The sequence below is a fragment of the Heloderma suspectum genome, chromosome 2 (genome assembly GCF_057233095.1).
Source record: "Heloderma suspectum isolate Gila_16-S chromosome 2, 16-S_ref, whole genome shotgun sequence".
In the NCBI taxonomy this organism is placed as follows: domain Eukaryota; kingdom Metazoa; phylum Chordata; class Lepidosauria; order Squamata; family Helodermatidae; genus Heloderma; species Heloderma suspectum.
Genome location: NC_139459.1, coordinates 71568596 through 71582321, shown reverse-complemented (window position 1 = coordinate 71582321; position 13726 = coordinate 71568596). Strand labels below are relative to the sequence as shown.

Genomic DNA, 13726 nt, shown 5'->3' with positions numbered 1-13726 from the left:
TCTAACTGAATCTAAATGCCTATACACAGTTGCTATTTATTTTCTAAAACCACAAGCCATTAATAGAGCACTAAACACTGAAGCGATATGCTAAAATCTGCATTCACAAGATTAGAAAAACTTTAATTTTGCTGTGGGAAAGACATAGTATAAAATATACCAGAAAGACGTAGCATACAGTTTACCAAGTTCTGTACTTACACCTGTTATCATACTGCAACACTAGCTTTAAGTTACTGAGAGAGTTTCTTTGTTAATTGCTCAGTAGATTGTTCAGTGTGGGTATACTACCATGGCAGTCGAATACCACCTTAGAGCCTGTTCTTTCTGGACTGTCCCTCTCCCCACAGAGACATCTACCACCATCAGCCCTGTAGGAAGGATCCCAGAAGACAGCAGGCAAATACCATCTCGGAGTCTACTCCAGCTGGACTTCCCCCACCCCCAACTAGGCCTTCTGTCACCAACACCCTGTGCGAAGGATCCTGATAACTTGTTATTTTTAAAAATATTATTTATGTGATTTCCCTAATGATTACAGGTATTACTTGCCACCGTGGAAGGACTGGCAATTTGAAAGGCAGGATATAAATAATTGTAGTAAATAAATAATGGCAGTTATACAAATAAATGTGATATTCTACATGTGTAGTAGGCAACAAGCAAGATCAACTTAGTCCACATTTTAATTTCCTTTTTGTATAAAGTCTATCCACCTTTAAAATCACCCTGAAAAAAGAATATATTCAAATATTCACAATGTTCTCAAGTTACTCCCCAGTAATAATGAAGATGAGCATACCTTCACCGGCACACAGGACATCTGCTAGTGAATCTTAGGCATCAAGAATCACAATGACAGGTGTTAGATACGCATCACCCATTATTTCATCTCACCTCTAGAACCTCCCAGCAAGCTTTTTGCTTCATTTTGTTATGAGATGTGACCTGGTCTTCATCAACAAGGTAATAAATACAAAAGCTCAGCATAGAAATCTTGACCTTAAGATGTACATAAAGGTCTTCTATTCCAGGAATACACAAAAGGTAGATCTAGATCTACTGGTAAGATCTCTAAGTGATCTGAAGTAGATCAGCAAGGATTTCTGATTCCAAATTTTTTAACAATAGCAGCAACCTACCACCCACCACCACCTTTAAATTATACTGCTAAAAGAAGTAAGTTTGGGTTACCAAGAATGGATTTTTGTGTGGAAGGGCTATGAGTTCCATTCAGTTCTGATACTCTATGTGAAATAAATTCCTGGGCTCAACATGCTTTAATTGTATGTCTTTTGCAGTTGGTTCTGGTTGATGGTTCTCAGGGTCCTGCCAGCCTAAAGGCTCCCCACCCCTGCTTTACACAGCAACAGATAATGAGGCATGCTCCATGCATTTTAACAATCACAGTTGATCTAAATCTAGACCACTAATATTAAAAATTTAATTATCACACCAATCTTTCTGTGGAAGAAAAAAAAGATAGGCAAGTCTTAATATGCAACTGCTTTTCTACATATGGTCGCTATGCAGAATAAATTAGACAGCTTCTTGTATACAGATTGCATGCAGATACATTTGTACAGGTTATGTATATCCTTAGTATTAATATGTGTTATCATTATTTATGCACTTATGTACTGCTTTTATGTACACAGTGCTTTACAAAGAATAAGAAGACAGATCCCTGCCCCAGTACGCTTACCATCTAGCCCATATAGGGAATGAACTTTATGTTCTGGTTTCAGAAAAAAAAATTAAGGTCATATCATAACTCAGTTATATCTCTCTACATGTAGCCTTCAAGACACTGACTTTAAATGCAACAGTGATGCAAAGGGAACCAGAAAATTTCCATCTCATCCAAATTAGAATTGTTTAGTCTCTGATACCTAGGAGGTGTACATACTATCATTGTATCAACAGCTTGCACATCTCCCACATAGGGAAGATGTGAAGTTCTATATCAGATGAAATATCATAGCAATGTCATATCCAAAGTCACTTTCTGATGGAAGGGCAGGAAAAAGGTCAGAGGAGAGACAAATGACAACTATACATAGGCCCAAATAAAAGCTGAGGTCACCCAAAAGTAAGTATGTAGTGCAGGAAGATTGTCGGAGGAATAGAGGGAAGGAAAGGTAAAATCGGAGACAAAAAGAAGCCCAGTAAGTGGAGGGTACTTTTATTTTTTAACTAGTGAAAAGTAAGTTTGATATTTGGGAAAGGGGAATATAAAAGCTACAAGACACATTTAGGTGGACCATCCACTGAACAATTTTAGGCTTCAGGTGCAAAACTATGTGTATTAGCTGTGAGTAATACAGATCTGTCATACTATTTTAAAGCAATGCAGCAGGTACATAGGAAGCTGCATTATACGGAGTCAGACCATTGGTACATCTAGCCCAGTATTGTTGACACTGACTGGCAGCAGGTCTCCAAGAATTCAGGTTGCAGGCTTCTTTCCTAGCCCTAAGTGGAGATACTGTTCTATCACTTAAACATTATGCCACCTAGACACCACACTCATGAAATGACTCTACTTCACTCATACTTCACAGAACATCCACCCATGTGGAAGATAACTGCTGGATATAACCACCCACAAAAAACAAGCATGGAGGCACGTTTACTGAAGGAGGCTTGGGTACCATGTAAATGTAACCCAACATGGATTACAGGATTCCATAAAGGTCCCATTCAAACTAGACTCAAGACAAGAACTTTGAAAAACTGAACAACTACCTCTGTTTCAGAGGCAATAGGCAGCTGTGTTGCTCTCACCATTCAGAGCACTTCTTTGTGGCATTGCCTCAGGGTCTACTGCTGGAATTGATTTCTTCTTTCAAAAATTTAAAATTGCTCTCCTGTTTCGATCAGCCAGAAAGACCCTGAAGAAAAAAATTTCCAGTCAGAACATTTTCACCTCAGGATTAGTAGTGAGGCTTGGCCTACTCCGTCATTAAAGTGCTCTCCAAAATGCCAATTTCTTCCTAGCACCATTCTCACAGCCACACTCCACCGTTCCATGAAAAAGAATCTATCCTGATTTGTAACTGAGCTTTTTTTTTTTTTTTTGGGGGGGGGGAGGCAGCCACTGTAAGATTTTTTACCTGTATAAAATATTAGTGCCCTTACGAAGTCATTAACAGCACAAGAAAATAGTGAGTGACAAGACCATAAAGATTTGATGAAACTTCTGTTATTGATTATCCACACACAATGGTAAGAGAACCAACATTTTCAAAAAATGCCCTAAGACAACTGCAGACAGCTGCAGACAGCTGCAAAAGTGTTAACCTTTTACAAGAAAAAAAATATTTAACGCTAGTGCCAAAGTACTTTCATGCAGAATTAATATAAATCTGCCTGGACATTGTGTCATAGAAGTTGCAACCAGAAAAATGAAATTGTATCAGACTTGCACTGAAGCATGTAAACTTAAAGCAGCCCTCTCACAGATAAAGCACAGTATCTTCCAGTGTTCTGAATATGCAAATGGCCGATAGTTAAATTTTTTGAATTAGAAAAACAAAACACTTTCTGAGGTCACTTAAGATTTAGAGGTATAGTGCAAGACTGAATAAAAAAAGGCAAATGCCTGCTTTTGAGAGGTTGATAATTGAAATATTCTAATAGTTAATTTTTTGTTATTGTTGTTTTATTATTTTATCATATTATAACTATTTTATTGTGTTTTGTGGTTGTACATTTTATATGTCACCTTGGGAGAGTGTTCCCTAAAAGGCAGCTTATAAATCTTTTAAATGAATAAATACCTAAAATATAGTTTACTAAATTTTAGAAAATTATCAATATTGTAAAGCAGGGGCACAAAAGATGAGGCCTGCATACGCTCTGCCAAACCATTTCTGGTGGCCCGCCAGACACACCCACCCACCCACTGCATCTGCTGCCACCACCACGGAAAATGCTAGCAAGAGAATCCCTTCCTTATCTCCTGTAATCTCACTAAATCCTGAAACACATTTTACACTCAAAACCATAAGCTCTGACATTCTACTTCATAATTTACTTCTAACCCATTCCAGATGTATTCAACTTAATTTTGCGACTCACCTCAGTGATTGACACATCCAACTAGTTCCAGAAACATTGCAAAAGCCATAATGCTGTGCCCCTTGTCAACAGATGCACATGCAAATCCACTAAATTCCTTTGCTGATTTGAAAACTCCTGAGAAAATCTATACTGCAATGTTAGATGAGCAGGGCTGAGTGGATTTCACAAGGGAAATTGAAGCAGCACTACAAAAAACCCTCTGCTCTGTATATTAATTTAAATTAAAATGCATACAAAATAAGGGTTGCAATGGTCCAAAGAAAAAAGTCTATAGTCTATTATCCCCAAATTCCAGTATAAATTACAAAACACAACTGTTCCATAAAAAGCATCAATCACAATAGGTGTAAGCATCTATTTAAAAGTGACAGTATTTGTACAGATATCTGTTTATACAGATAATATTTTGTAATAGTTTTATTTATGTTGATTCTCAAAGAAAATGTTAATTAGACAAAAGTTACATTTATTTTTACCTTTGTTTGTGGTTACTTTCTCTATGGTTATTCTTCTGTTAAATAAAATGTGTTGCCTTCCCTTATCATAACACTCAAGAGTAGTAATAGCAGTGTGGCATCCTCTCCCCCGATTGCATCTCTGTGGGCACAGCCATAATGAACCATTTGCAGCACCAGTGCTCTAGACCTATGAAAAATACCCCCACCCTCCTCTCCCACCAATGTTATACTCTGGACAAATCCCCTTTGTTCTGAGATCTCTGGGTCCTCAATTTCCTGCTTACAACCACAAGGCAATGACAGAACCAGAGTGTTGAGTTTCCACACACACACCCCTCCCAACACACACACACACACACACGTCCCTGAACTGCTCCATTCTCTATACACACAGTTAACACTGGTTGTCCTGCTGCTATCTTATCTCTTTTTAATCCCTTATGTGAGAGAGAGCAAGACAACACAGTAGTAGTATGAATAGAGCTGCTACAAGCAAGACATAATAGAGCCATTCATTTATAAGGGTGTGCTGAACGACTAACATAGCCTTGAAAAAAATCTTTATCAAAAATACAAGGAAAAAAATTAACAGAAAAAAGGCAATTGTCTTTAAAAATTACCTTTATTCAACAGAGCAAATAAAATATATATGCTGGAAAGGCAAGAGGCCAAATCCTTCATGCCTCTCTAGAACTTTCCATGCTACTGTCCCCAGTCGAGCACATAGGGTACAATGGAGTGCAATTTCATGTTAAAGTATGAATCCTTATTTGAATAAATTGTATGTTCACACACTGAGCTTTTTGCATCTGTCCATCTTTTCTCAAAAATGATATGGTAAACTTTGAAGGAAGGAAGAACAATATCTGTCTATCCATCCATCTGTCCGTCCATCTATTTATCCATCTATCTGAGTGGATTGTAGGAAAAAGAGCTGATCTTAGACGAGAGGAGACACAATGCAATGAACAACATAGTTGATCTGTGGCTCTTTCTGTCACCCACAATAGTATACCAAATTCAAACAAATCAATAGATTATATCAAACATTCCCCCATGTAAGATAGTATATGAACAGCTAATAACCAGCATCATGCTCAGGACCATCCATCTCTAACCCATAACATGCAAGAGCCTAGCAGGACAAAGTGCACATCAGGACAAAGAAGGCTGCAGAACTCTGTTATGTTAATAATTCTTGAGGCATCCTGATTTGGTCACTGTTGGTGACAGGATACTGGACAAGGTATATTGGCTTAGATCAATTAACCAGCTAAAGCTATAAATGTAAATGCTATAAAAGATATGTTTTGATAGCAGAGATTACTTGTTCTACTAAACTGCTGTCTTACTGCTGCACCCAAAAGCCATTTAAGAACTTCTGAGAAACCTACAAATCATACAAATGGCAATGCACTGAAGTTTGGCTAATTATCAAAGTTACCTTGAGCATCTCTTGGCAATCTGAAAAGCAGAAGAAAACACCAGCAAAACCCATAGATAGTAAGATGGACAGAAATGTCAAATATCCCACTATATTTATATGACCCCTCCCACAAATACCACCTACGAATCTCAGCAAAATAAATAAAACATAAATACAAGCCTGGAAGCCTGAAAAACATTAATCTATCAAGTAAATCCAACAGAAACTCTGTTTCCAGGAAAAAAATCAAAACAAAAACCCTATAAAAAGTAACTACTATACACAACTCTGGAAGTGCTAACAAAGCAAAGAGAACAATGGAAAATGCCTTATTAACATTCAGGTAGAACAGCCTTCCTTCTCCTGAAGAATTAGAAGGTTTAGGAATAGAACGTTTCCTATCTTCTTGTGCCTACACCCCCATTCATTTAACATACCCTAGTGATCAAGAGCATGAATTATGAGACACGAGTACTTGGCTCCAATCTCAGGTCAACCATGAATGCACTGGGTGGCCATAAACAAGCCATTCACTCTCTGCCCAGGCTCTACCATCTGCAATATAGGACCAACAGTTATGCTAACTTAAAAGACTGCTGTAGGAATTCTTGAAAAAATATATGCAAAGTACTTTCAGCATTTCATATTTACCTAGCACTTAGATTGTATTATTAAATTTTGCTTAAGCAAGCATATATAACACTCTTCTTAATTTTATAGTGGTCATTCAAAAACACACAGCAACTTTAAAAGCAAAATATACAAATGCTTACAGAATCTGTTAGCCTGTATATAATATATTCTCCCATCACCTTTTAAAAATGCCCAGTACATTGCCAGTTTTCCCAAAAGTATCATGGATTTCAATGGGAAGGACAGTTCAAATAAAAAAGAACAAATGCCTACACTAATATTCACCACAAATAATGAGATGACATGTTTATTTAACATTTAGTGTGAAAGGATGTGCCAAGAGAAATATCATATGCTCTCTTCCGGAACTAGGCTTAACTGCTTTTATAATATCACCCATATCCTTCATACCATCATTATGGCCCCGTTCGCATGTAACAATGGCAAATCGTGGGTTAATTCATTAAACCATGATTTGCCACAGTGACTGTAGCCGCCATTTTGAATATGCAACCTCCAATTGGCCCAATCAGAGGTTCCTCCATGATGTCCAAACCCAGACATTAGGGTTAAGCATGGGTTAACATTTAACCCATAGCATCCAAGTTCAGAGGTCACAGATCAACCTTCAATTGGCCTGTTTGGACACTGCCTATTCAAATGGTGGCTGCACGCACCCGGCACATGCTGCCGTAAATTGTGTGTTAATTAACCCACGATTTGCTGCCGTTACATGTGAACTGGGTCTGTATCTATCTTACTCACAGCTTTGATGTATTTAGCCAAACAATTCCATAAGACAGAAAACTTCTAAATGTTTTACCTTCTAGAACTAACCATATAGAGATTATGGTCACAATCCATAGCCCTCTGAAATACTCTGTAGCAGGGATGGGCAACTTCTGGCCCTCCAGATCTTTTGGCCTACAATTTCCACCAGCCCTAGCCAGCATAGCCAATGGGGAGGGATCATGGGTGTTGGAGGCCAAAACATCTGGAGGACCTCGCGTTGCCCACTCCTGCTCCAGAGTAATGGAGTGTAACTTGCAGTCTGTGCAACCTATCCAAAGTTATTTTGGAAAGAGTATTAAGTCCTTATATCTTTTTGCTAACCTCCAAAATAATTAAGACAATAAAGGAACAGTCCTCACCTAAACCGCCTTCCCACCTCATTATTGCTAACACTGGTGCTGGCTGCCCTCCCTGATGAGACTATCAAAGGTGCCTGGCACACAGCCCAGCCCAGGACAGGCAGCAAAACAAAACCATGTGTAGAACATCCATAGCGATGTGCAAAGTCTCCGTAGGACGATTCTACGAGCCATAGGTGCTGTGAGGGCAATATTAACCAAAGTTGTGTGCACAGCTCTTATCCATGCATCCAGTTTTTAAGGTTGGAAGACAGAATGGATTTTCACAGTTTTCATGGTCCTACTTTGTTCAACACTATGAAGACTACCTATATGGCTCTATTCCCATTACCGGTAGCCCCCCGTTACAGCAATGGAAATGCCTGGTTTTAACTTTTACCACAGGCAGCCAGGCAATTACTAAGTTTCAAGGTTATGCCAAAAGCAGTTACCTTGCATAAAATTACACACAACACTAATTCAACCTTTAACTGTACTAGATACATTAGATATCTATAAGGTTCGTAATTGGACTTTTCTAGTGTTTCTCCTAGAAATCAACAGCAGTTTAACATATAATCAGTGTCAAGTCCCTTGGTTCTCTCCCTTCGCAGTCAACACACTCTAAGATACCAGGCTTCAAGCTCACTACTTTATATTAGTTAACGGCCAGGCTCTTTACAAATGCAAATCCTCAGAGACTTTCAGGCTACAAAGGAAAACAGCTACTCCATACAATTATGAATATCAATAGAGGAACCAAGTGGGAATCAGAGATGTTGCCAGCAGTTTGAGACAAGAACTTGCCAGCCAGAATAAATTGGGGGGGACGCCCCTCCCTTACAGTTGTGCCCTCCTACGTAGGCTACCACACATAGCCAACTGGGTGGAACGTCTGAGCTCCGCCTCTAACTTTTCCCACTTTGCTCTGTGCCGGACTCTAGCATCCTTCAGGTCACACCCCGTACTCTCCTCCTCCTCCGAGACCTGAGTTTTCACAGGGGAGGAAAGGGGGGGGGCTTCAGGTCAAGCCATCTGTGTGCCAAGTTCCTGAGAAAAATGTCTATCCATATCTGAGTTCACTAGGGAGGAAACCTCCCCCAGTTCTGGCTGTTCCCATTCTGAGTCTAAGCTGCTATCTCCACATGCTCAGGATCATTCCTGACATCAAGGCATCAGAGAGAATTATCCTGAAACACCGCAGTAACTCATTTTCAAAATCTTGGCTAGTAATATTGTTGATCATCAAGACGGACACAAATCAAAGAATATCAGACATTTTGCAAGAAATACATTAAATATTTCATTATTAAGGCAAGAAACTTTCCACTATCAGGTCAAGTTGTTGTTGTTAACAACAACAACAACAACAACAACAACAACAGCAACAACTGATATTTTACTTTGCCCTGCAACTTCACGTGCTTCTGGGACTATTTCACAACAGATTAAATACATTCTTGTCGTGGTTATCTTTCTTAGCATTTCATTTGCTTCCTCGTTATGTCTGCTTCTTACAGCTGCTTTTCAAACAGAGCATATGTTTTGAGATGTGGTATGGTACTTATTTTCCTACTTTATATCTTGTCTTATTGCCAGAGCCTCAAAATTATCAAATGTGAATAAAATATTCTTTCTAAAAATACGGCTTTGGACTTAAATTGCAAGAATGCAAAAATAAAATAAAGGGACACTGTTCTACAGTTCACTTTCAACAATGAAATGGATAAGAAAAACAAGCATTTGTGCATCATGTTTTAATGATGTCTTAATCCAAAAATAGTTCTACTAAGTTAATTATATTGATACCCTACTTTCCAATCAAGATGGGCTCCCAAAGCAGCATATAATTAAAATAAATTGGTAATACGGGTTGGATCCAGAGCTGACCCTCTGTGTGATCCAGTAGAGCCTTCCTAATCAAGGAGGGGGGCAGGGTGGTGATTTTTTGCTGATTTCCCCTTCTTTCTGTCAAGATTTTCTGAGAGAATTTGCAAAAATCCTCCCCACCCCAGCCACCCACAGGATCATGCAATTTGTGGAGTTCTGCTCCACACAACTCTAGATCTAAGCGAGATATATAGATATAGCATAAGTTTATCATTTCCTCTTTTAAGCAACATTGCTTCATACTCAGATTCTTTCATTAATCATGAACTAGCATATATAAAACAGGGGCGGGAAACTTTTTTCTGTCCAGTGGCACATTACTTCAGGCAAATCCTGGCAGTGGACGGGGCCAGAGCCAAAAGTGGATGGAGTTTACAACACTGCAGGTTTGCACAGCATAAGTTCTCTTTCTCTCCCTCTTGTACTCTACCTTCCCCCCCCCTCACTCACACACACACACATACAGAAATCTATCGAGCAACAACTCCCAGAGGGGTGGTCCCAAGAGCAAGAGGGGTGTCTGAAGGGCCATATGAAGTCAGACCAAGGGTAGCAGATCCCCCACCACAGATAAAAGTTTTTATGGACTAGTGAAATGCTTTTGTAGTTATACTACTTTGATTTAGTAATTTTAGCAAGTCACCCCTATATCTACCAGAAGCAGATTGTTTTGTTTTTTTTAAATCAGAAGAATAAGTAAACAGAGTCCTGATCATCTAACTTTTTCAGATATTTTCAAATATTAAGAAGTGAAACATTTACCTTGGCTGCTTTCTCAGGTCTATAACCGTCTTGTGTGGCAAAGCATCTTGTGAAGACTGAGCATCATCCTACCAATGGGAAAAATGTCCAGTTTACTTGCAGATGTAACAGATGAAACAAAAATCTATTTTAAAATCTATATTTACTTGGGCCTAAACCTTACTGAATTCAATGGAACTCAGTTCTGAGTAGACATGTATAGGATTGTACTGTGAAGCAGATAGACAAAGGTACCTTGCCAAGAGCACAGGGTAATTCTAATCCCATACACATCATCTGTAAAGTGTATGCTGCCCCTCAATATTAATATTTCCAGGGCAGCTATAAAAATGAATAAAATCTAATCCAACAAGTTAAAGAAGTAGATAAAAGGGAGTATTAAAATATCAGCAAAATTTAAAAGTTCTGGGAAAACAAAAAGGGTTTCATCCAGTACCAAAAAGACATGAGAGTAGGTATACCACCCTAGGGAGAGTATTCCACAAGCTGGCTGCCACCACCATGATGGCCTCTTCCCAGCCACCAGCCACCTCATCTCAGATGGACTCAACATCTAGAAGAGTGCCTCAGAAGAGGATCCTGGTGTATGGGCAGTTCATGTTGGAGCAGGCGATCCTTCAGGTAACTCAGGTCCCAAGATTTCTTTAACAATGCAACTTATACAAACTGCAGTCTTTACCAGTTCCGTGCCATTTCCTATTACTACCTCTGAGCCCCATTTGGACCTGGATTTATTCTTAAGATATAAAGATGGTGGGTGGCTGAAGTAAGTGCTTCACTTTGAAGCCACACCAAAAATAAAAGGGACCCCTGTGTCTGTTGCCTAGGGTGGGGGAGCTTGGGAAGGCAGTGTGGATGCTGGTGGGAGAGTAGTGCGAGGGTTGGGAGGGCAGAAGGGAGCAACAGGGGATGATGTGTGTGGATGTTTTGTTGTTGTCTGTTTTGAGCCTCATCAATTTGCCTGCTGGGAAATAGGTGTTTTATGACTGGCCACACCTACCACCCCCTTCATGGATCACTGCCTTGTTGTGGGGAAGGGGCTTGCGTAACTCAGTGAAGCCATAAGCTATGCCGTGCAGGGCCACCCAAGACGGACAGGAGAGTGCTGACAAAATGTGGTCCACTGGAGAAGGAAATGGCAACCCACTCCAGTATTCTTGCCAAGAAAACCCCATGGAATGTATCACAAGGCTAAAAGATATGTCGCCGAAAGATGAGCCCCTCAGGTCAGAAGGTGTCCAATATACTACTGGGGAAGAGCAGAGGGTATTTCCAAGTAGCGCCAGAAAGAGTGAAGCGGCTGGGCCAAAGCCAAAAGGACACTCAGCTGTGGATGTGTCTGGTGGTGAAAAGAAAGTCCGATGCTGTAAAGAACAATATTGTTTAGGAACCTGGAATGTCAGATCAATGAATCAAGGTAAGCTGGAGGTGGTCAAACATGAGACGGCAAGATTCAATATCGACATCTTGGGAATCAGTGAACTAAAATGGACAGGCATGGGCGAATTTAATTCAGGTGACCATCATATCTACTACTGTGGGCAAGAATCCCTTAGAAGAAATGGAGTGGCACTCATAGTCAATAAAAGGGTGGGAAAAGCAGTACTGAGGTACAATCTCAAAAATGACTGAATGATCTCAGTACAAATCCAAGGCAAACCATTCAACATCACAGTCATTCAAGTCTATGCCCCAACCACTGACGCTGAAGAAGCTGAGGTTGATCGGTTCTATGAAGACCTACAACACCTTCTAGAACTAACACCAAAAAAAGATGACCTTTTCATCAGAGGGGATTGGAATGCTAAAGTAGGAAGTCAAGAAATCACCAGGATAACAGGCAAGCATGGCCTTGGTGTACAAAAGGAAGCAGGACAAAGGCTAATAGAGTTTTGCCAAGAGTACACGCTGATCATAGCAAACACTCTTTTCCAACAGCACAAGAGGCGACTCTACACATGGACATCACCAGGTGGTCAATATCGAAATCAGACTGATTATGTACTTTGCAGCCAAAGATGGAGAAGCTCTATACAGTCAGTCAAAACAAGACCTGGAGTTGACTGTGGTTCAGATCATGAGCTGCTTCTTGCAAAATTGTGGCTGAAACTGAAGAATGTAGGGAAAACCACTAAACCATTCAGGTATGACCTAAATCATATCCCTTCTGAATATACAGTGGAGGTGACAAATAGATTTAAGGGATTAGACCTGATAGACAGAGTGCCTGAGGAACTATGGACGGAGGTCCGTAACACTGTTCAGGAGGAAGCAACTCAATCCATCCCAAAGAAAAAGAAATGCAAGAAAGCAAAGTGGTTGTCTGATGAGGCTTTACAAATAGCTGAGGAAAGAAGGGAAGCGAAAAGCAAGGGAGGAAGGGGAAGATATACCCAACTGAATGCAGAGTTCCAGAGAATAGCAAGGAGAGACAAGAAGGCCTTCTTGAATGAGCAATGCAAAGAAATCGAGGAAAACAATAGAATGGGAAAGACTAGAGATCTCTTCAAGAAAATTGTAGATATCAAGGGAACGTTTTGTGCAAAGACGGGCATGATAAAGGAGCAAGAAGGCAGGCACCTAACAGAAGATGAGATTAAAAAGAGGTGGAAAGAATACACAGAAGAACAGTACAGGAAAGATCTTAATGTGCCTGATAGCCATGATAGTGCGGTCACTACTGAACTTGAGTTGGACATCCTAGAGAGTGAAGTCAAGCGGGCCTTAGGAAGCATTACTAACAACAAAGCTAGCGAGATGACAGTATTCCAGCCGAGCTATTTAAGATCCTAAAAGATGATGCTGTTAAAGTGCTGCACTCAATATGCCAACAAATCTGGAACACTCAATAGTGGCCACAAGACTGGAAAAGGTCAGTTTACATTCCAATTCCAAAGAAGGGCAATGCCAAAGAGTGTTCAAACTACTGTACAATTGCGCTCATTTCACATGCCAGCAAGGTTATGCTCAAAATCCTACAAGCTAGGCTTCAGCAGCATGTGAACCAAGGACTACCAGAAGTACAAGCTGGGTTTCGAAGAGGCAGAGGAACTAGAGATCAAATCGTCAACATTCGCTGGATCATGGACAAAGCAAGAGAATTCCAGAAAAACGTCTATTTCTGCTTTGTTGACTACGCTAAAGCCTTTGATTGTGTGGATCACAACAAACTGTGGCAAATTCTTAAAGAGTTGGGAGTACCAGACCACCTTACCTGTCTCCTGAGAAACCTGTATGAGGGACAAGAAGCAACAGTAAGAACCGGACACGGAACAACTGACTGTTTCAAAATTGGGAAAGGAGTACGACAAGGCTGTATATTGTCGCCCTGCTTATTTAAT

At 40.0% G+C, this 13726-nt stretch overlaps 1 protein-coding gene across 2 annotated transcripts in view; it reads right to left on the bottom strand.

Moving 5' to 3' along the window:
* Nucleotides 1-13726, bottom strand: part of MAN2A1 (mannosidase alpha class 2A member 1) — a 72836-nt gene that overhangs the window by 25201 nt on the left and 33909 nt on the right. For both annotated transcript variants that reach the window (XM_084833854.1, XM_084833855.1), the window contains exon 12: nucleotides 10386-10453. In XM_084833854.1, coding sequence (XP_084689980.1) covers nucleotides 10386-10453 — 68 coding nt within the window. The remainder of the gene's footprint in view (nucleotides 1-10385; nucleotides 10454-13726) is intronic.